Source organism: Chamaea fasciata, unplaced genomic scaffold (assembly GCF_029207755.1).
Source record: "Chamaea fasciata isolate MVZ Bird 193981 ecotype frontalis unplaced genomic scaffold, bChaFas1.0.hap1 SCAF_30, whole genome shotgun sequence".
Taxonomy (NCBI): Eukaryota; Metazoa; Chordata; class Aves; order Passeriformes; family Sylviidae; genus Chamaea; species Chamaea fasciata.
The window spans coordinates 1128970-1149653 of record NW_027094115.1 but is presented as its reverse complement, the minus strand read 5'-3'; the positions used below and the strand labels follow the sequence as shown (position 1 = coordinate 1149653).

The 20684-nt window shown below is 56.0% G+C and overlaps 2 protein-coding genes across 2 annotated transcripts in view; one reads left to right on the top strand and one right to left on the bottom strand.

The window, feature by feature from the left end:
* Positions 1 to 81: 81 nt before the first annotated feature.
* FIGLA (folliculogenesis specific bHLH transcription factor) lies at positions 82 to 3184 on the bottom strand. The gene is made up of 4 exons (XM_066206143.1): positions 2808 to 3184; positions 1729 to 1881; positions 706 to 855; positions 82 to 419 (listed from the first exon to the last, which is right to left on the bottom strand). Exons 1-4 carry the CDS (start codon positions 3153 to 3155, stop codon positions 297 to 299), a joined length of 774 nt encoding a protein of 257 aa, XP_066062240.1. The 5' UTR covers positions 3156 to 3184; the 3' UTR covers positions 82 to 296.
* An 11566-nt stretch (positions 3185 to 14750) lies between these two features.
* LOC136302643 (hexokinase-2) overlaps positions 14751 to 20684 on the top strand; it is a 28585-nt gene continuing 22651 nt past the window's right edge. The window contains exon 1 of the mRNA XM_066206107.1: positions 14751 to 14925. Within this exon, the coding sequence (XP_066062204.1) occupies positions 14863 to 14925 (63 nt within the window). The 5' untranslated portion in view covers positions 14751 to 14862. The remainder of the gene's footprint in view (positions 14926 to 20684) is intronic.

Sequence of the window (20684 nt, the reverse complement as noted above, 5' to 3'; positions counted from 1 at the left end):
CCCCCCGCCCCGCCCTCCCCCCCGCACCCCCCCGGGAACTCAATCCCTGCGAATAAATAAGAGGGGACCCCCAAACCCGGTGCTGACGCTATGACAATCCCTTTTTATTGTGCAATTAATTGGGTTCATATTAACAAACGTTAATAAGCACTTATCTGGTGTTTGGGGGGGAGGAGCACCTAATTTTTAATTACAATTTCGTAAAGCAATTAATTACAATTCTCCCCCCCCCCCCCCCCGACCCCCGCGTTTTAGGGGTTACAGACCCCTGGCCCCTCAGTTTTGGGGTGCATGTTTCATGAGGTGTAGGGCTCCAGGACAGGAGCATAACACTGAAAATGGGGGCTGGAGCCTTGAACTTGGCCTTCTGGGGAGACTCCCGCGGGCCCACACGGATTTTCAGGGATGTCAGGAAAAACCTTTAAAAAAGGAGAAAAATAAAGCTTTTTTTCACCTTTGGAATAGTTTTGGGGAAAAGGTGATTTCGACCCTCCCTTGTTTATGTCTGGTATTACCCAGATGCTCCCTCCAAACCCGGACCCCATGGGTGAGCCCCTCAAGTTTTCTGTCCCCCCCCAGGCTGCTCTGTCCCCACCCAGGTGCCGCCCCCCAAGGTGCTGATCCACCCCTATCCAGGTGCTCCCCCCAAATTCTCAGGGCGCCCCCCAAAGTGTTCTGACCCCACCCCGGGTTCCCCCCACTCACCATCCCCCCACTCTTCAGCAGTGCCCCAGGGTGGGGGGGCAGACAGGGGTGTCCCAAGGTACATGGGGGGACACTCCCAGGCCAGGTCTCAGGTGGGCCCCCTAGGGACACCCCTCCAGTGTCCCCCAACTCCTGCTCAGTGCTGGGTTCCTGGGAAAAAGGGGATTAAAAATATATTAGAATTGGGGGATGGCTCCCCAGTAATAACTACCCCCCCAATAATAGCCTCCCCATAATAACTCAATTGAATTATTAATTTCAACCTCAGAAACCTCAAGCAGGAAAATCCCCACCAGGCCCCCAAGCTCCCACATTATAGGGGGGTTGTGGGTCAGTTTTAGGGCTTACCCTCAATGATAATTCAGTTTATTTGTAATTTTGAAATTAATTCCAATCTGAAAAATAAGAATCAAAACCCCCCAAAGCCCACTTTATAGGGGGTCCCCAGAGGTGGGGGTCAGTTTTAAGGTCCCTCCTCAAATAATAATTCAATTTAATTTTGCTTATTAAATTAATTCCAAGCTGAAAAATATAAAAAAAAAATCCCATGAGCCTCCCCAAACCCATTACAGGGGAGTTTGAAAATGGAGGGTCAGTTTTGGGGTCCCCATATGCTGGAGGTCAGTGTTGGGATGTTCCCCTCCCCCCCCCCCAATAATTATATTTTTTGTTAATCTTAAACTGAATGCCAAACTAAAAAATCAGAAGAAATTGGATGAAATCTATCCCCTCTCCATGTACCCACCCCCAACCAGGCACTCCCTCCACTAGCCTCTCCCAAATTCCAACTATAAGGGGGTTTGTAGCCCAGGGGTCAGTTTTGGGATGACCCACAAAAACTTAATGACTAAAAACGCATTGAATTATTGATTGCAAGATGAAAAATAGCAACAAAATCTCCATCAGCCCCCCCAAAATCCCACATTATGGGGGGGTTGAGGGGTCAGTTTTGGGGTACCCACGTGGCAGCCCTACAGCAGTGGGTGTTTCAGGGAGGGTTGGGGTCAGTTTTGGGGTACCCACCTGGAAGCCCCCTGTGTCCCGCAGCACCCCCCGCAGCAGGCGGATGTACTGGGCCGCTGCCCGCAGCGTGTCGGCCTTGCTGGGCCGGCGGTCACGCGGCATCAGCGGCACCAGGGTCCGCAGCTGGGAAAAGCCACTGTTGAGGTTCCGGATCTGCAGGACACAGGAGCCCCGGGGGGCTGGTCAGAGACTGAGGGGACCCCAAAGGGACCCCCGGGTTACACCAAGAACCCTGAGTTAGACCAGGATCCCTGCAGGATCAAACTGGGATACTCAAGATTAAACTGGGACCACCCCCAGGATTCAACTGGGCTCACCAGGATTAAACCAGACCCACCCACAGTCAAAATTGGGGTCACCCCCCCGAATTAAAACGACCCCCCCAGGATTCAACAGCCCCCCAAGAACTAAAGCATGTCCCTCACAGAATCAAACGGGAGTCTCCAGGATAAAACTGGGGACTTTAAATTAGGATTAAACTGGGCTCACCAGGACTAAACATGACTCTCTGAGAATTAAACTGAGACCTCAGAATTTACCGGCGCCCCTTCCAGAATGAAACTGGTACTTCTTAGATTTAACTGGGTGTACCAGGATTAAAGTGGCCCCTTCCAGGATTAAACTGGACCACCCCAGAATTAAAGTTGGGTACTAGGGATTAAACCAACCCCTCCAGGACTAAATTTGGACCCTATAACTAAACTATATCCCTCCGGGTTAACCTGGGGTGGCTCCAGGATTAAACTGGGGTTTCTCCAGGGTTAGACTACGCTCCATTAAACCAACCCCCTCCCTTCCCCAGGATCAAACTGGGCTCCTCAGAATTAAACTTAGCCATCCTAAAATTTATCTGGAGCCCCCCAGGATTAAACTGACCAACACAGGATTAAATCAGGCCCTCCGAAAATTCAACTGGGCTGCGCCTCTCCCCCCCAAGGATTAAATCCACCCCCTCAAATGCAAAATCCTCCCTGAACCACCCCAGTCTCCCCATCCCAAGCGGCCCTGGGTGCCACCACGATGTGACCCAGTCTGCCGGGTGTGATTTGGGGGGTTCAGCAGGTTTTGGGGTCGCTCACCCTCTCCCTCTCCTTGGCATTGGCCGCCTGCCGCCGCTCCAGCACCTCCGCGGGGTCCCCGGTGGGCTCGTAGCCCCCGTTGGGGCCACGCCGCAGGCGGGCGATGGTGGCTGGCCGGGGCAGGGGCCCGAAGCACTGGCTCAGGAGCTCCTCCAGCATCTCGGGGGGCGGCGTGGGCTGCAGGGCCCCCAGGGGCTCCAGGACCTCTGAGGGCTGCGGGACCCCCGAGGGCTCCAAGACCCCCAAGGGCTGCAGGACCCCCGAAGGCTCCAGGACCTCTGAGGGCTGCGGGACCCCCGAAGGCTCCAGGACCTCTGGCCACTCTCCAGCTCTGCTGGGCTCCCCCATCCCACCTGGACAGAAGGTGCACCCACTAGGCTGGCTCTCGAAAGAGAAGAAAACGGCTGAAAAAGGGCCTTAAATACCCGGGACCAAACAAGGCGCAGGTGGGACCCGTCTGGGCCTGATGAGTTCTGGCTGTGTCTCAGTTGTCCCCATTCCCCATCCCAGCCTAGTGTCCACAAAACCCTGAGCCCGAAAAAAACCCCCCCAAACCACGCTGAGGGATATTTGGGGGCCGGCACCGATGGGCACCTGGATTCATTTCAGAGAGAAGAGAATTGGTTTGAGAGGCCTCGTCTGGTCCTAAAAACGTGGGAAGCACTTTGGAGTGGGGAAAACAGAAATAAGAGTTTTAATGGCAGGAGGTCTGTCTCGGTAGGTGGCAGTATTAGTCCCTGACATGCTGCAAAACTCAGGGAGGCTGGGAAAAAAAACCAAAAACAAACCATAAAGTCTCCTTTTTTCCTCCAAAAAAAGTCCGGTCACTTCGGGTTATCTACCACGGGAAGAGCCTCCACCGGGATGGATTTCCCCTCCCTTCTGGTGTTTTCGTGGGGAAAAGTCTTCCAAGGAAGTTCATCCCGGTTTTCCGGGGGAATTTGGGGCAGAAGGGAACGGGCGGTTTGAGGTGTGTGTGAGGCAGGGTTGGGGCTGCCTTGCCTCAGTTTCCCCAAACCTGGAGCCACCTGCGGGGGCTGGATTCCATCCCCAGCTGCCGCGGGATCCTGGAAGATCATTCTGTGTCCGCACGGAGAGTGAGAGTGCAGAGCAAACTCTAAAGAAACCTCAAAATGACCCTAAAATGAGAGGAAGTTGAGGTTTTTCGAAGAACTTAGAAAAGCCCAATTTTCTTCTCTTTAATGCTCCGTAATGAGCTTCCCTATCCCGCAGCAGGCTCTGGATAATCCCATTATTCCTGCCCTGATCTGGGCATAATTCCAGTATCTGACAAATTAATCTGAGGGCAGGGAGGTGTAAAGTCACCCCAAAAATGGGTCCGTGCCCAGCTGCTTACCTGGGTTCACCACTGGGAGTATCTGGGGGGGGGTTGAACCCCCCAGCTGGGGTTTGTTCCTTCTCTGTGTTGGGAAAAGTTGGGAAATGCTCCAAATTGAACAGAGGGAAATTAAATATTGAGGGAAAAATGACGAGTGGAGAGGGGGCCGGTGGAAATGGGGTTTGCAGGGGTTGTGAGCAGAGCCAGTGAGGAAGGAATTGGGGATTGGGGTTATTGGAGGAAAAATTATTGGGGGATGTCATGGTTATTTGGGGTCACAGTTATTAGTGACCTCATTTTAGGGGTCATGGTTATTAGGATTTGGGGTTATTTGGGGTCACAGTTTTAGGGGTTACAATAATTAGCATTTGGGGTTATTAGGGATCATGGTTTTAAGGCATCACAGTTATTAGGAACCACATTTTTTAAGGGTCACTATTTTTTAGGGGTCACTGTTATTAGGGACCTAATTTTTCAGGGGTTGTGTTTTTTAGGGTGACAGTCATGAGGGGGCATGGTGATGAGGGATCCCAGTTAGGGATGGGAGCTTGGAAGAGGCCGGACTCCTGTGAAACATCATCCCAGCAACACCTGTGGTGCTGTTTTGGGAATGCCCATTTGGAATGCTGTTTTCCAACCTTTCAGGCTGAGTTTTCCCTTTCATTTTCCTTCTCTGAGCACAGACAAAGCTGGAAGCAGCTCCCAACCCTCCATCCCAGGATGCTCCCTAAATCCAAGTGTCTCCACCCCCCATCCCACCCCCCCCAACGCCAATGATCCATCGAGGATCTGACATTTGACATCGAGACTGGAAACATGATCCGTGGGTTTCCAGTTACCGTGGTGGGGTGGCCTGGGGGTCAAGGAAGGTCAGGGAAGGGAGACGGTGCCAGGGCTAATCTGGGGCAGGGGCAGCTAATCAGTTGGCCTGGGATTAAACCCAGTTTTTCCTGGCACTGTCCCAAACATCTCGGGTGTGTCCAGTCCCTGCCAGAGCTGCCGGCCTCGTGTCAGCCTCGTGCCAGCCTCATGATGTGCCCAGATCTTGGCCATAGGCAGGGAAAGCAGGAATAAAATATTCCAAGGGGGTTTATGGAGATGTGGCAACACCTGTGGCCAATTCCACCTCTCCATCCTCCTCCTCCTCATGCTGCCAAACACATCCCAAGACACCTGCTCTGCTTGCATGCGTCCTGGAATCTCTGGCATAATTCATAACCTGCTCCCTGAGCTCTCCAAGGGTCGAGCCTGGGTTGGCACCAGGATTCCCCATCCCGTTTCCGGAGGGTTCTGGGTGCCCAGGGATGGGCTCGCAGCTGCCAGGGCAGGGACATGTGGGTCGGCAGGTATCCATGTGTCCTGGAAAACTTTTGTCCTGTCATTAAAGTAATGAAATCCTCTCTCCTGCTGCTGTCGGTGCTGCTGGTGACATTAGGACCGCATCTCCCAAGTGCCTTATCTTTGCCCAGTATCCTGGTGTTCTGATGTGAGACAGAGAGACCTCTCCTGCCTCAGTTTTCGCAGTTCACCCAGAAGTCTGAAGGGATATTTGGGAGAGAATTCCAGAGGCTGCGTTTGCCCCTAAATCCAGCCCTGGGGTTGATGCTGTAGGATTTGCGGCTGAGTAGGTTCCCAGTGCAACGTCCGGGGTCCAAGGGACATCCCAGGGGCATCCCAGGGTGCATCGCCATCCTGCTGCATCCCGGGCACTCGGTCCTCCACCCCTCCTTATAAAGGAGTCATTTGTCTCCCTTTTGTGATGAAGAGCAGGGGGGGAGGCGCTGGGGGTGGGAGTTGTCCCGGCCACCCACCGAGATTCCCGAGGATCCCTTGCTGGGAAGGGGCAGGTCTCACCCCCGCCATGCCTGGATTATCCATGAGGCGGGACACACAATAAAGGGATTTACTGGCACGGCGAGGATTCGGGCAGGGGCAGCCGGGCTGTGCGGCTCATCATCGCTTGGATCCTCTCAGCCGCACCCGTCATTCTAGGGGGATATTAAACAATCCTGGCTTGATTAAATCTAAATAGCGACTAAAATCCTAGCGGGATTGGTGAGAGGGAGTAAATCCAGGACAACCGGCGATGCCCCCAGCGGTCGAGGTTCACTGATTTTCTCATTCCTGGAGATTCCCGGGAAGTGCATCCGGAGCCGGAGGGCTGGTGCCGTTCCTGCCGCCCGCGGTCGGAGCGGGATGAACAAAAGTGGTTCTGTCCGTCCCGGGTGAAGGAGCCTTTGTGCGAGCTGTGGGCGGCAGAGGGAGGATCCCAGCCTGGAGCAGCCGGAGTATTCCCCGTCCGAGAGCAGAGGAATCTTTGGAGATAAAAGAAGTTTCCATTGGATGAAGGCGCTGCCAAACTCCCGTCATGAGGCAGGTGGATGCGGGAACAGCTCGGGGTGGGCGTCTGGCTGTCCCAGGGTCCGGATGAGTCCTGGGTTGTCACCGATGATCATGTGCCCTGGGAATGGAATGGGATGAGGATGGGTAGGGACAGGGGCTGGGGTTGGCACAGGAAAGGGACGGGATGAGATGGGACAGTGAACCAGGATGGTGTAAGGGATGGGGATGGGGTTGGAGATAGGACAAGGATGAAACCGGGACAGGGATCAGGACAGAGATGATGACAGGGATGGAGAGGAGAATGAGGATGGGGATAGGAATGAGGACAGGGACAGGGATGAGGGTGGCAATGGAGATAGCACAGAACCAGGATGGGGACAGGGATGGTGTCAGGGATGGGAATGAGGACAGAATGGGGATGAAATGGGAACAGGAACCAAGACAGGGATGGAGTCAGGGTTGAGTAAGGAAACAGGATAGGGACTAGGATTGAGATGGGGATAGTGGCAGGGTTCTTGGAGAAAGGTTTGGGAATGAGATGGGGACCAGGATGGGGACAAGGATGGTGTCAGGTATGGGGATGGCATAGGATAGGGACAGGGATCAGGATGGGGTTGAAGTGGGAACAGGAACCAAGACAGAGATGGTGGCAGGGATGGGGATGGGGATGAAGATGGAGATGGGGACAGGGCAGGGATGAGGATGGGCATGGGATTGGGATTGTGACAGGGATTGGGGCAGGGATGAGAGAGGGACAGGGGTCAGGATGGGGACAAAGGCAGGGATAAGGACAGGGATGGGACCAAGGCTGGAGCTCAGCTCTGCCTTGCCCCGCCAGCTCACACAGCACCCGACCAAGGGCTGGGGCTGAGCTCAGCACCTGGACAAAGCTTTAGGTCTGGTTTTAACCTTTAGCCCACCCAGGTGTTGCCTAAATCCAGCCTAGAGCCTGCTGCTCCCAAATCTGAGCTTTACCCCTTCTCTCAAGCTCCTCCCTCTCTGTGATGGGAAAACTTCGGGCTGCAGCTCCATCCTCCGCCTCCCTGACAGCAATTCCTGCCTTTCCCATCTCAGATAACCCTCCAGGACTGGCTGCTGGTGCTGCTGGGCCCTCCGAGCTGGATAATCTGTGTTAGAATTAATAAATGAATCAACCGTAACCCTCTTTGCCTGTCAGCTTCTCTCCAGCAGCAGGGAGAGGGGCCCTGCGTGCCCACTGTCACGTAGGGATGAACCCACGGAGCCACGGGGTGGGGGAGGAGCCAGGCAGCTCTTTCTCCCCTCTTTCATCCCCCATCCGGGTTTTTGGAATTCTCCGGGACTCTTAAAGCTCCTCCTAAGCACAGGAGCCGCCGCTGCTGCCATGGCAGATGCTGCAGATCCCAATTAAGCCCTTTGCCGGGTCAGATCCATGTGGGAGGCCACGTGTCCCTGTCCCACGTGTGCCCTCACACGCAACACACATTTTCACACGCATGATGTGTCTCCAGCAGGCTCAGGCCGTACAGCCTTGTTCCGCCTCAGGGCTCCCAGCCCCTCTGAACACATCCATCCCACCTCAGCTAGGGTTTTTCCATTTTATTTTCTCTCCCTGGGAGAAAGGAGAGAGGATTCCTCAGTAAAACTCTCTGCACTGAAATTTGGGCTGGGGGCAAGTGAGGTTACCCCCACAGGGACAGAGCAATGCGGGGCTGATCCATGATCTGGCTGCTCCTTTTTGCCGTGCCAAGGGGTCTGGAGCGGAGGGGTCCTCCGTGGGGGTGTCAGTGTGGGGCAGGAGGAGCCCAAACCCTCCACAGAGCATCTCATCCCAGACAGCTCCGTCACTCTCATCCCAAGGCTCCGGGATTACACCGCTGCCGCTCAAATCCCGTCTTCATCCGCGTGGTGCCCAGCCAATGACCTCAGCGCTGGCACGCAGGGCCTTCCTCCACAGGGATCAGAGATGATAAAGCCCTCCCAGACCCTGCTTGGTGCGGCGAGGTCTCAGTCTCTGTCTCAGCAAACTATTGTGGATGCTCCAAGGATGATGTCCACACACACGGAGAACGGGATGGACAATGAAAGCTTCACCCAGGTAAGGGCATTTTCGCCCTGGATTCAGGATAGTGAGGGAGTTTGTGCTCCTTGTTACCTGGATGAGGATCTGCGATGGATGCAGCACAAAGGGGTGACAGGGGAGCAGCTGTGGGCGTCAAGGAATCACAGGATGGGTGCTGGGGAATAATTGATGGCAGGGTGGAGGGGAGTTGTTTCTCGAATCTCCACCCTCGACCAGGTGGGGTGATGTTGGAGAAAGGCAGGATGTAATATTTGGGGTGATTTTCTGCCCGTCGGAGTGAATTGATGGAAATACATGTGACTGGGGTCTTTGAGCCATGATCAGGGAGTGAGAGAGATGCTGCCTGTGATGAGCAAGGATACTGGGAGAGCACAGCTCTGCTGCTGTATCCCAGAGAGATCTCTGGGCTGGACTTAGGAATTGTTCTGGACTTGGGGAACCTGGAGGGGTTTAATCCTTCTCTGCCCACCAGCAGCACCATGGCTTTCGGCTGGGATTTTGGAGGGGCAGGAGGTGGGCTCCCAGCCCCTTGCCCCCTTGCCAGGTCCTCCCTGTGCCTCACCCAGACCCCGAGGATGGGCTGGCAGGCACATCCATCTGCACGTGGTTTTGCCATCCTGGTGTGGATGCTGGTCCCTGCCAGGACACCGAAGGACGGAAGGGTGGGATTCTGTCACAGCTGTGCACCCATACCTTCCTGAAATCCGAGTTTTGTGTGATTTCCTTTGATCGGGTGGGAAGGATTTCACAGGATCAGTGCAAGCTGGAAGGGGCTGTGGCATGGGACCATCAGGGTGGTTATCCCACCCCCACAAGACCCCTGGGGTGCAGCGTGCCCACACCCATAGCACTAGGAGAAAGGATGAGAGTCCCCTGGGCAGAGGCGAGGGAAAAGCCCCTGGCACTGAGCTTTCCCTGCCCAGTCCCGCTCGCGTCGCTGCTCTAGCTTGGTGGCATCAGGGACATGGTGTGTCCTATGCCGTGAGATGTGGTGGTGCCCATGGAAAATGCCCCAAGGAGGCAGGAGAAACCTCCCCTTTCTGCTGGGATTGGGAAAGTGCCGCCTGCGGGAGTTGCTCATGCCAGGGCAGAGTGACTCAGGGTCCTGTGTCCTGACCGGGACTTTTGACCTCGGAGCTGTGCCAGGTTTTGTGGCACCTGGCTCAGCTCCTCTGGGATGCAGGATGGTCCTCATCTCTCCCTGCATTTGGCCATGCTGGCTTTTGGGGACACCTTCCTTCCTGCTACAGCTCCTGCTAGCTCCAGCATCCAGGCTTTGGGTACTGGACTGGGACTTTTGGGACATTCCTTGAATGTTGGGGACCTTCCTGGGACATTGGGGACAGTGTAGCTCCTGGGAATGGAAGGGGCCAGACATCTCGTCTCCCTGTGGTGTCACGGGGCTGATCCTGTGAAGAATTCAATGGATCAGGAGATGCTTGATGGAGCTGGCGGGCTTCTGTACAGCTGGATGAGCTGGCACTGCCCCGAGGGAGGTTTGGTCAGGCCAATGTCATCTTCACGGTGCGGTGATTTGGGACGCGGCAACAGGACATACAGGGCAGGAGCTGGGGGTGGAGGGGGAAAATGGGATGTGCCAGTGTGGAATGTCCCACTACAAAATCCCCCTGGCCAGAGGGGGCTGCTTCGGGGTGGAGATGATCCCAAGGTTGAGGGTCACCATCACCAGTGGAGAGTGGCCACAACAAGGGGATGGTGGCCACAAGCGAGGAATGGTGACCATGACTGGAGGCGGTTGGTTGTCACTGATAGAGAGTGACTGTCACTATGGAGGGTGGCCAGCACCATTCCAGGATGGCCATCACCAGTCAAGGATGGCCATGTCTAGTGGCAGGTGGCCATCACCCCCAGTCCTCTCCTGGCACAAGTCTAGTTACCCCCATGCCCACCCACCTCTGGGTGCCACTACCCAGCCAAAGCCCCTTTGGATCCCTCCTGTCCTGACTGGTAGCCTTGGTGACTTTGAGGATCACGCAGGGCTGGGGGAGAGAGGGAAGAGCTGGAGCAGTGTGTCAGTGACACGTGAAGTTGCTAAAATTAGGTGGCTCCAGCTAATCTAATTTCATCTCCCCTTCTCCATCCTTTCTGTGGGGATTAGCCTGGTGAGCGGGATGGGAAGCCAGGCTATGGGGCAGCCCAGCCCAGGGACACCCAGTCCAACCCCTGGGGAATCCCTCTGTCTGTTTTGGGGAGATGTGTCTGTGTGGGGTGACCTTGGGGTGCAGCTGGGGTTTGGAATGGGTTGGAAATCACGCCAGCATTATGAGATCTGCGGAGGAGCAGCAGTAGGATGGATGGAAGGATGGATCTCCACCACCCCCAAGGTGGGCAGGAAACAATCCTCCACTCCCTTACCCTTCATACAGCAGTTTGGGATGGGCGAGCACCTTCCCTCTCAGCAGAGCTGGGGAAAGGCTGTTTCACCCAGCTCAGCACAAGGTCAGGCGCTCGTCCTGCGGCTGCCGAAGAAAGAAAAGTTCTCCGACCGGTTTTCTATTCCCAGCCCCATGCAAGGGCTGGGTCCAGCCGAGTTACAGGTTTCCGGTGCTTTGGGTGACAGGGCAAAGTCAATAACTGGTCACCGGTGTCATGCTGATGCCAATGGGTTCGTGGGGATGTGTGTGCCTGTGTCCAATGAAACCTTGTTGGAAACTATGTGGAGCAGCGCTGGAGTGATGAATCATGGGGCAGGTGATCCCAGATGAGTTTACGCCTCTCCTGGAGCAGATCCAGCTCCAAGGTCATCCCAGCTGCTCCATGCTTGGATGGTCTGGTTCCCAATTTCTCTGTACCCACCCATGCCTCAGTTTCCCCAGTATAAAAGTGGGTTATGACCCTCACCGGGTTCCCAGCAGTCTCCTGGGGGTCCCCAGGAGCAGCAGCACTGCACGGGGGACTTTGCTCTGTTCTGTGGGTCAGGCTGGTCCCAAGGTTCCAGGATGCTCTGTCCCTGCTCTGGCCACTGGGCACAGCACAGCTCTTCCTCCCGCTCTGACATTGTTATTACTGCACCACTCGTCCTTAAGGAATCACATTAGAGAAATTAGAGCTGGTTGTAGCTCCAATCCCTACAATCAGCCACTTCCTTTTCCTAAGGAACATGGCATTAAATGCCGATAGATTATTACAAGCCCATGTGGAGCCAGGAAGCAGCTGGGATGCCTTGAAAAGATTTTCATTGGGAGCTTTATTCCATGAAAGGAATTCCAAAACCAACTGAAAAACCTCAAATTAAAAAAAAAAAAATTACTTTATTTGGAGGAACTGGTTGAGCAGAGTCCAGCTCCTCCTGTCTTTTCTTGACTAGGGCATTATCTGGCAAATCAATGGAGTCTTGGGGAATGTTTTCCCTGAATAAACAGATTTTACAGGACAGAAGGATGAGAAGGTCCCTCATTTTGCACAGACAGTCTCTTCCTTCATCCAGCCAGGCCAGTGGCAGATGGGGAAGGTGGACAGATGTGTCCAGCTATTTTTAGGCTCAAATGCTGCTTTAATTTCAATTTGACCACAGAGAATTTGGTTTTTTAGGGGGGGAAAAAAAAAAAAAAAAAAAAAAAAGCTGGATCAGAGGCTGAATTGAAATGTAGGGGCAACGACAGAGATTAATGGAATATCCTGAGTTGGAAGGGGTCCATCAGGATCATTGAGTCCAAATCCTAAAATGAATCAGGTCACGATCTGGGGATTTAACCGGAATGCCTGACAGATTCATGGTGGGTCCGGCAGGACTGGATCCTCCAGGAAAAGGTGTCTGGTCGCAGGATTGTCTCGCCTCTGGCTTGGGTTGCTTCTCCCCCTCTTTCCTTTGAAACGGAGTTACAGTTCCTTGAGCAAAACCACCAAAATGATGTAAATGGCCGCATAGAAAGGACTCTTGAGAGGGTGAAGGCAAGAAGAGCCGGAACTGCTTCGCACTGGTTGGGAAAGCGGCAGGAGCGGGCAGACGGGTTGGGTAACTCCTGCCCCAGGGCTGCTGGGACCGGCTCTGCTGGGAGCGGGGAGCGGGAGCCGCTCCGCAGGGCCACGACGTGCCGCAGCCCTCGTAGGGCTCCGGGCCACCAACGCCCGGCTGCGGCCCGTGGGGCCGGGATGGAGCAGGGATGGAGGCGAGGAGGAAGGCGGGATGGTGGAGGCAGATCCCGGCCCCCGTGATGCTCCCAAACGATGCTTCCCAAGGTTTTCGGGGTGCAGCGGGCACCCCCCGCCATCCGTGGCTGCGCACGGGGAGCGGGACACGCGGGCGTCGGAGCGATCGCCACGGGCCGCGGGGTGATGGATGCGACTTGACGGGTGCACAGGGCCGCGCACGTTCACACGCATGTGACAGCACCGGGCACACCGGGGCGGAGCGGCTGCTGCGTGCGGGGACACACATACGGGCTGCAGACACGGCCACGGACACACACACGGGCTGCGGGCACGGCCACGCGTGATGCAGCTCCAGAGCACCCCAAATACAGCCCTCCAGTAGACCCCATTAGACACTCTCGCTGCACCCCCAATGCATCCCCCCAGTGCTCCCCCAACCCTCCCAATGCACCCCTGTTGCATCCCCCAGTACACCCCCAACCTCCAGTATCCCGCAATGCACCCCCCCCGTGCACGTCCCCAGTAGAAACCTATGCGTGACCCCCGGTACATGCCCAGTACACCCTAATTCACGCCCCGTGCGACTGCAACGTCCCTAAAGCACCTCCGATGAAACCCCAGTACACCCCAATGCACCCCCCAGCTCATCCCGCACCAGTGCACGCCCAATGCACCTCCCGTACACCCCGACGCACCCCCAGCCCCTTCAGTGCATCTCGGTGCATTCGCAGCCCCCCAGTGCACGCCCAATACACCCAGTAATCCCCGCTGCATGCCCAGAACCTCTCGTATAACCCAACCCCCTCAGTGTCCCCAATGCACCCCGCAACTGCACCCTCAGACCCTTCAGTACCCAGCCCACCCCTCCCAGTACCCCCCAGTCCCTCCAGTGCACCCCCAGTACACCTTCCCCATGCACACCCAGGCCCCCAGTGCCGTCCCTCAATACACCCTACCAGAGCACCCCCGGACACCCCACTGTACCCCCGACCCACCGTGCCCACCCCAGTGCCCCCCCAGTTCACCCCTCTAACGCACCCGCAGCTCCGCAATGCACCGCCCAATGCACCTCCCAGTGCACTTTCAGCCCTCCCCAGTGCATTCCCAGTGCATTCCCTTGGGCATTCTCAGCCCCCTCAGTACCCACCCCAATGCGCCCTTCCAGTGCATCCCCCGTCCCCCCAATGCCTTCTCAGTGCCCTCCCACTGCCCACCCCGCTGCCCTACCCACTGCCCCCCGTGTGCCCCCAGTGCCCCCCCAGTGTCCCCAGTGCACCCCCAGTGTCCCCCCCAGTGCAACACCAGTGTCGTCCCCACTGCCTGTCCAGTGCAACCCCAGTGTTCCTCCAGCGCACCCCTTCAGCCCCCCCAGTGTCCCCCTAATTCACCCCCCGCCCCCCAATGCCCCCCCGGTGGCCACCCAACGCACCCCCCAGTGCCCTCCCAGTGCTCCCTCAATGCACCCCACCGCGTGCTCCTCAGTGTTCCCCCAAGTGCTCCCCCCAATGTCCCTCCCGTGTCCCCCCCAGTGTCTCCCTCGTGTACCTCCCCCGCGTGCCCCCCACTGCCCCCCCACTGCCCCCATTGCACCCCCAGTGCCCTCTCAGTGCCCACCCACTGCACCCCCCATAATCCTCCCACTGCACCCCCCATAATCCCCCCACTGCAGCCCCAGTGCCCTCTCAGTGCCCACCCACTGCACCCCCCATAATCCCCCCACTGCACCCCCCATAATCCCCCCACTGCAGCCCCAGTGCCCTCTCAGTGCCCACCCACTGCACCCCCCATAATCCCCCCACTGCAGCCCCAGTGCCCTCTCAGTGCCCACCCACTGCACCCCCATAATCCCCCCACGGCAGCCCCAGTGCCCTCTCAGTGCCCACCCACTGCACCCCCATAATCCCCCCACGGCAGCCCCAGTGCCCTCTCAGTGCCCACCCACTGCACTCCCGGTGTCCCCCCGGTGTCCCCGCAGCCCCCCGGGTCGGGCGCGGCTCCGCCCCCTGGCACGCCGGGCACACACCCTCGCAGCTCGGCCAATGGGGAGCGGCGGCGCGGCCGCGTCACCGGCCCGGGGGAAGCTCCTCAATGAGCGCGATTGGCGCGGGGAGCGCGCGGCGCTGCCGGGGCCGCTCCGCTCCCACCGACCCGACCCGACCCGACCCGACCCGACCGCTCCGCGCTGCTCCGCTCCCGCCATGATCGCATCGCACCTCCTCGCTTACTTCTTCACCGAGCTCAACCATGACCAGGCGCAGAAGGTGAGGGGGGCGCGGAGCGCGGGGTGAAAGCGGGGAGGGAAAAAAATAGAGAGGGAAGGGAAAAGGTGAGAAGGGAAAAGTGGAAAGGAAAAGGGAAAGGGGGGTGAAAAAAAAAAGGGGGGGGGGAAGAAGAGAAAATGGGAGAAGAGAAAAAGGGAAGAAAAAAAAAAGATGGGTAAAAGTAAAAACAAAAAAAGAAAGGAGGGAAAAGGAGAAGGGGAGAGTGAAGAGGAAGAAGAGAAAAAGAAAAGGGAAGGAAAGGGAAAAGGGAAATAAGGGGGAAAGGAAGAAGAATGAGAAAAAAGAAGTTGAAAAAAAATGATGTAAAAGGATGGAGGAAAAGAGGAAAAAAAGCAGAAAAGGGGAAAAGGGAAAAAGGAGAGGAAAGGTGTAAAAAGAGCAAAAAGGAGGAGGGAAGGTGGGGGAAAAAAAAAGTAAATGAGAAAAAAAAAACTGAAAAAAGGAAAAACGGGGGAAAAAAAGAAAAGCTTTCTAAGTGAGAACAGGAGGCAAAATCGCCGGGGAGCGAAGGGGAACCGGGGCGCAGCGGGCCGGGCCGGCGGGCGGAGGCCCCAGCGCTGCCTGGCCGGGGCCGCGTGCGGTACGTGCCGCGGCCGTGGGACCCCGCGTGGCCGGGCGGGCGGAGGGGGAGGAGGAGGACAAGGAGGAGGAGGAAGGGGAAAGCAGGGAATCTCCGTGTCTCTCCCCGCCGGAGCCGGGACCCCCGCGGCCGCCCCGCGCAGCACGTGTCGCCGCTTCCCGCCGGCGCGGAGCATCCGCGGGCGCGGACCATCCCCGGGAGCCCGTTCCTCCTCTTCCCCCTCCTTCCAGGGCAACGAGTCGAAGCCCCCGCGGGGAGCGGGTTCAGCCCGAGGCATGAGCCTGGAGGTGGCACTTGCCCCTCGGGTCCCCTTCCCCACGCCGTGACCCCCACCCCAAGCCGCGCGTGTCCCCTCATCCCTGCACTAACAGTGGTGGAAAACACCTTCCTGTCTCCCGTTCCCTTAATTTTGGGGTTCTGAATCCTTAATTTCGGGGTCCTGAACTCCCCGAGCCTGTTCCCGGACTGCAACCCCAAATTTTGGAGTTCTGAATCCTTAATTTCGGGGTCCTGAACTCCCCGAGCCTGTTCCCAGACTGCAACCCCAAGCAGCATCGTCCCGTTGGGATGCACGGAGTGTTGGTCTCCCCTCGTTCCTCTGAGCTCGGGCACTGGAAAAGTTCGAGTGTTCCTGCTCTCTCAGGGCTGCGGGAGCAGCCGGCCTTTGTCTGCCCAGGACAGCGCTTAGGCTGGGCTTAATAAATTATTCCTGGAGAAAAAATGCTGGATGGGAGAGAGTGCAGAGGCTCAGGCTCCTCCTGCAGTGCTCCGCTGGCATCTGGGAACAGGGCAGAGCGGATTTCATCTGTGACTCCTAACTCTGGGAAGTGACCAGGATTTGCTGATCTGAGTGTGAGGTGGTCGGGATTTGCAAATATGGTCATGAAAAAAAAAAAAAAAAGAAAAAAGAAAAAAAAAAAAAAAAAGAGGAAAATGCTTGGAGAGACCTGGGATAACCCTGGAGATGCCACCGGGGAAGTGAAACTTGCCACGTTGGCCCTTCAGCGGTGTTTAAACAGGAAGGAAATCGAGGCAGAACATTAAAAAACCCAAAACAACAACAACAAAAGAAAACCCCTAACCCCAACCTAAACAAAGTGCAGGGAAAACTTCCGAAGGCAAAGCTATCCGTAAGGAAATACGGGCTCGGCTTCTCCCTCTGCTCGCCGGTGGCCCCGGGGTTGTGCAACAGCCAAATCCACGGGAAGGGGTTGTGTAACCCTGGCAGAAATAGGCCAGCGGCACAGCCCGGCCCTGGGCTCCAGGCTGCTCACGCCTTCCTTATCGGGAGCTCGGAATAATGCAGAGGGAAAGCTCGGATGGAGGAATTCGCCTTCCTTACCCACTGGGAGAAGGGTGTGCGAAGCCTCAGGAACTGGCTTCTTTTCCCTCCCGGCTCCAAAACCCAAATAAAAAAAAAGGTTGTTGCCATGTGAGGGAGAAAAAAAAATAGCCAGGAGCTGCCGGCCAGAGCTCAGGATACTATGGGAGACGGCACTGCCCTCCTGGCCGCCTCCACAACTGGATTTCTCTGGGATATTTCTAAACAAATTCCTGTGAATCCTCCCAGTGAGACAAAGCTGGGAGAGCGCACGGAGCTCAGCTCGGCTCAGGGAGAGGGGGGAAGAAGCCGGCTGTCTGACTTGGCTGCTTCCACCATGGGTGTAAAAATTATTCCTGGTTTATAAATCTCCCCAGGCAAAAGGAAAAGCCAGGGAGTCCCCAGCACAGGGAGGTGGAGGGGGTGAAATTCTTGGAAAGCTGTGATTTGTTTGGTTGGGTTCGAACTACAAACCAGAACCACAACAGGGTCTTCTTATCAAACTCTGTATTTGAGACTGTATTTGGGGAAAAAAAAAATGCAGGTGGTAGCCTGGGATTTGTTTTCCCTTTGGATCATGGAGAAAAGGAACTCAGCTGGGGTAAAAAAGTGCCTTTTCCACATGTTGTGCTTTGTGTCCAACTCAAGGCCTTGAAAATAGCCTCAAAAATGGGATTTTTCTTCCCATTCATGCCATGGAGCAGCTTTACCTGCTCTGCCACTCATCTGGGGGCACATTACCTTCCTCCCCAACTCCTGCCCTTTTCCTGCCTGGAAAGTGGGTTGTCCAGACGTATCTAACCCCCAAGGGATTGTGCAAACTTTAATTAACCTCAGCAGTGTCCTTTGAGATCCCGGCTTGAAAGTTTGCTGCTGCTGCCCTGCGTTCCCTTGGGATGTGACAGCTCACCCTGGGCTTCCTGGTCCCTCAGCCTCGTCATGCCATGGGAGTGGGGGGCTGAGCGTCTTTTCTTCCCCTTCCCTCCTTCAGAAGGGAAAAACTGGGGATGGAATTGATTTTCCTGCATTTGTGGGCACCCCCAAGCAGGGGCAGGTTTTCCTAACTTCGTGGTGTTGTTTTTTTTTTTTTAATTTTTCCTTTGGTGATTCCTGCCTGGCTGCCTCTGTGGATATGGAAGTGGCACCTATGGCAAATTCCTGGAAAACCAAGTTAACAGCTTTCCTTGAGGCTGCCGAGGTCAATGGCAGGAGCCGAGGTCAATGCCAGGACAGCTCTTCCCACCTCTGGGGCCTTTGGGAAGCCATCCTGTGTCTCCTTGCTCCTCTCCACCTCATCAGAGCTACACAGCCTGAGTTTCCCCTCCACAGGGGGATGTTCCCACCATCCGAGGGGGGATTCTTGGAGCCAGTGAGGCTTTGCTATCCAGCATCTGAGCACCTTTGGGATCTCTGCCCCAAAGACCTTCTGGGTTTAACATGGGCAGAAGGATGATGAGTGGCAGGGACGGGAGCAGTTAGATGTCTCCAGTTCCAGAACTGGAAGGCAGAGCATTTTCCTGGCTGAACTGGGTTTTAGTGGGGCTGTGGGGCAGTGGGGTCACCTGAGGATGGGTCACTGGATGCTCCGTGGTGTCACTTCCTCACCGTGGGTGCCTGGCTCCACCTCCGGCGTGGATCCAGCTGCTGTCCCGGGGGTGAGGATGGGGAGGAACCGGCCGAGCAGGAAACATCTGACTCACCCGGGTTCAGGATGACTCTGGGGGTGTGTCATCCGAGGCTTGGCCATGGCGGGGAGGGCACGTGGGCTTGGAGTCAGCGTGGGGGAGCTGAAGGACGTGGGTGCCACCAGGGCCAGGGCTGGGGAGGGTGGGTACGGCCCAGCATCACCCCTGTGTCATCCACGGGAGGTCGGGGAAGGGGACGAGCCGGTTCCCAGCTCTGAGTCACCTGGGGTGGGAAACAGGGACAGGCATGGGCAGCGCAGGGGCTGAGGACATGGAGCGGGCTCTGCCTTGAGACAGGGAATAAAACCTTCCCAGCACTTGAGGTCTTCACCCTGTACCCTCTGCTGCTCCCCCTGCCTCGCTTTCCCCAAATTCCTCACATCCCACCACAGATTCGGGTGGGATGGGAGCATGGCTGATGCTTGCACAGCGTCCCCCTCCCAGAGAAGCAGGGAGAGAGCCAGCAGTCCCTAAAACTTCAGGGATTCCTACAAAACAGCATACTTGAAGTTAAAAACTGGGATAGGGAGACAAGTAATTTAAAGAAAATATAATTCCCAGCAAAAAATTCCCTGGAGAGAGGGGTAACAGCACGTGCTGTGGGTTTTGGAGTATTCCAGCCTTCCCCAAATGTGAACACTGCTCTGTCATCTTACAGTCAACAAATGTTTGGCTTTGTTGCAAAAAAGGTAAAGAATCTATCCCAGAAAGCAGCCACCCTCTCGCAGTGTTCTGCTTTTGCTCAAAAAGCTGCTGGAATTAATCACATCCAGCTGAAAAATACGGGGGGAGATGCTGAGGGATTGGAAACACGTGCGCCCGCTCCAGTTCCTGGCAGCCACGTGGCTCTGGAAAAGGATTCAGAGCGAAATGAAAACAAAAAGCAAACAGCTTCCCCTTCTTGGAACCGGGGATCATTAATGGGAGAGATGTTTCTGGGACCTTATTGCACAGGAACAAAGCTCCCTGGGCCCTTCCCCTTCTTGCTGGGCAGGAAGCGGTGGCGTGGTGCCGGAAGCGTTGTCACTCTCAGCAGCTTTGCCCCGTGTCTCCGAGAGATGGGGAGAGAGTCCCCAGCATCCCTGCAAGGGCAGTGTATGAGCCAAGGAATTTACAGAATCCTGCTATGGAAGGGGTTGGAAGGGACCTTAAAGCCCATCTAGTGTCACCCCTGCCATGGCAGGGACACCTTCCACTGTCCCAGGCTGCTCCAAGCTCCATCCAGCCTGGCCTGGGACACTTCCAGCGGTCCAGGCGAAGCCACAGCTGCTCTGGGCACCCTGTATGTAGCAGGGCGTCCCCACCCTCCCAGGGAAGAATTCCTTCCCAATATCCCATCTAACCCTGTCCTCTGGCACTGGGAAGCCGCTCTCTGTCTCCTGTCCCTCCAGGCCCTTGTCCAAATTCCCTCTCCAGCTCTCCTGGAGCCCCTTTGGGCTTCTCTTCTCCAGGCTGAACAGCTCCCACTCTTTTCTATGGAGAATGGCACTGACATGGAATTGAGTTATTTGGAAGTTAGTTAATTAATATTTCCACAGCACTGATCCCTTGGGGTCCAGGCTCCTTAAGAGGAGTCTTGAGGAGTAGAATGGTGTCCAGCTGCAGTGCTGGCACCGGAGCCATGAGTTTGGAAATCTTTATCTGTTTTGGGGTTGCTTTAAGCTCAGCATAGCTCATCTTGCCTTAGCTCAGCTCAGATCACACAGCAGCAGAAACTGGGCAAGTTGAGGTTTCCTCAGTCGCGGGGCAGGCAGACCTTTCCCAGTGGTGGCCGTGCAGCCGGGACAGGCGACCCTGGGCACCTCTCCAGCATCCGGCATGGAAATGAGCTGAGCCTTGGAGACAGCCTTGAGCCAAGAGATGGGGATTTGCTGGGGTTTGGTTCAAAAACGTGGCATTGAGCTCATTACACCCACAGCTGCTCCGTGATCTGGAGCTTTAACACGATGTCCTGGGCTGGGGCATGCCCAGCGCTTCCCAGTTTCCATCCCTTCCTTCTTCCTTCAGTTTGTTTAGATTTCCTCGAGGAAACACCATTATTTAGGCTGGAAGCGTTCCAGAAATTCAATTGTCCCCTTCAGGATCCTAACCTAGTGACTTTATTTGTTTGGAATTGGCAATCTGACCTAAACTATTCCATGCTCTTCAAAAA

Bases quoted from the DNA above. Each gene is read 5' to 3' on its own strand.
- FIGLA (XM_066206143.1), bottom strand. From the start codon at position 3,155: ATGGGGGAGCCCAGCAGAGCTGGAGAGTGGCCAGAGGTCCTGGAGCCT. The intron at 1,882-2,807 runs GTGAGCGACCCC...TGTGTCCTGCAG, and splicing joins ATGCCAAGGAGAGGGAGAGG to ATCCGGAACCTCAACAGTGG. The intron at 856-1,728 runs GTGGGTACCCCA...CCTTTTTCCCAG, and splicing joins GGGACACAGGGGGCTTCCAG to GAACCCAGCACTGAGCAGGA.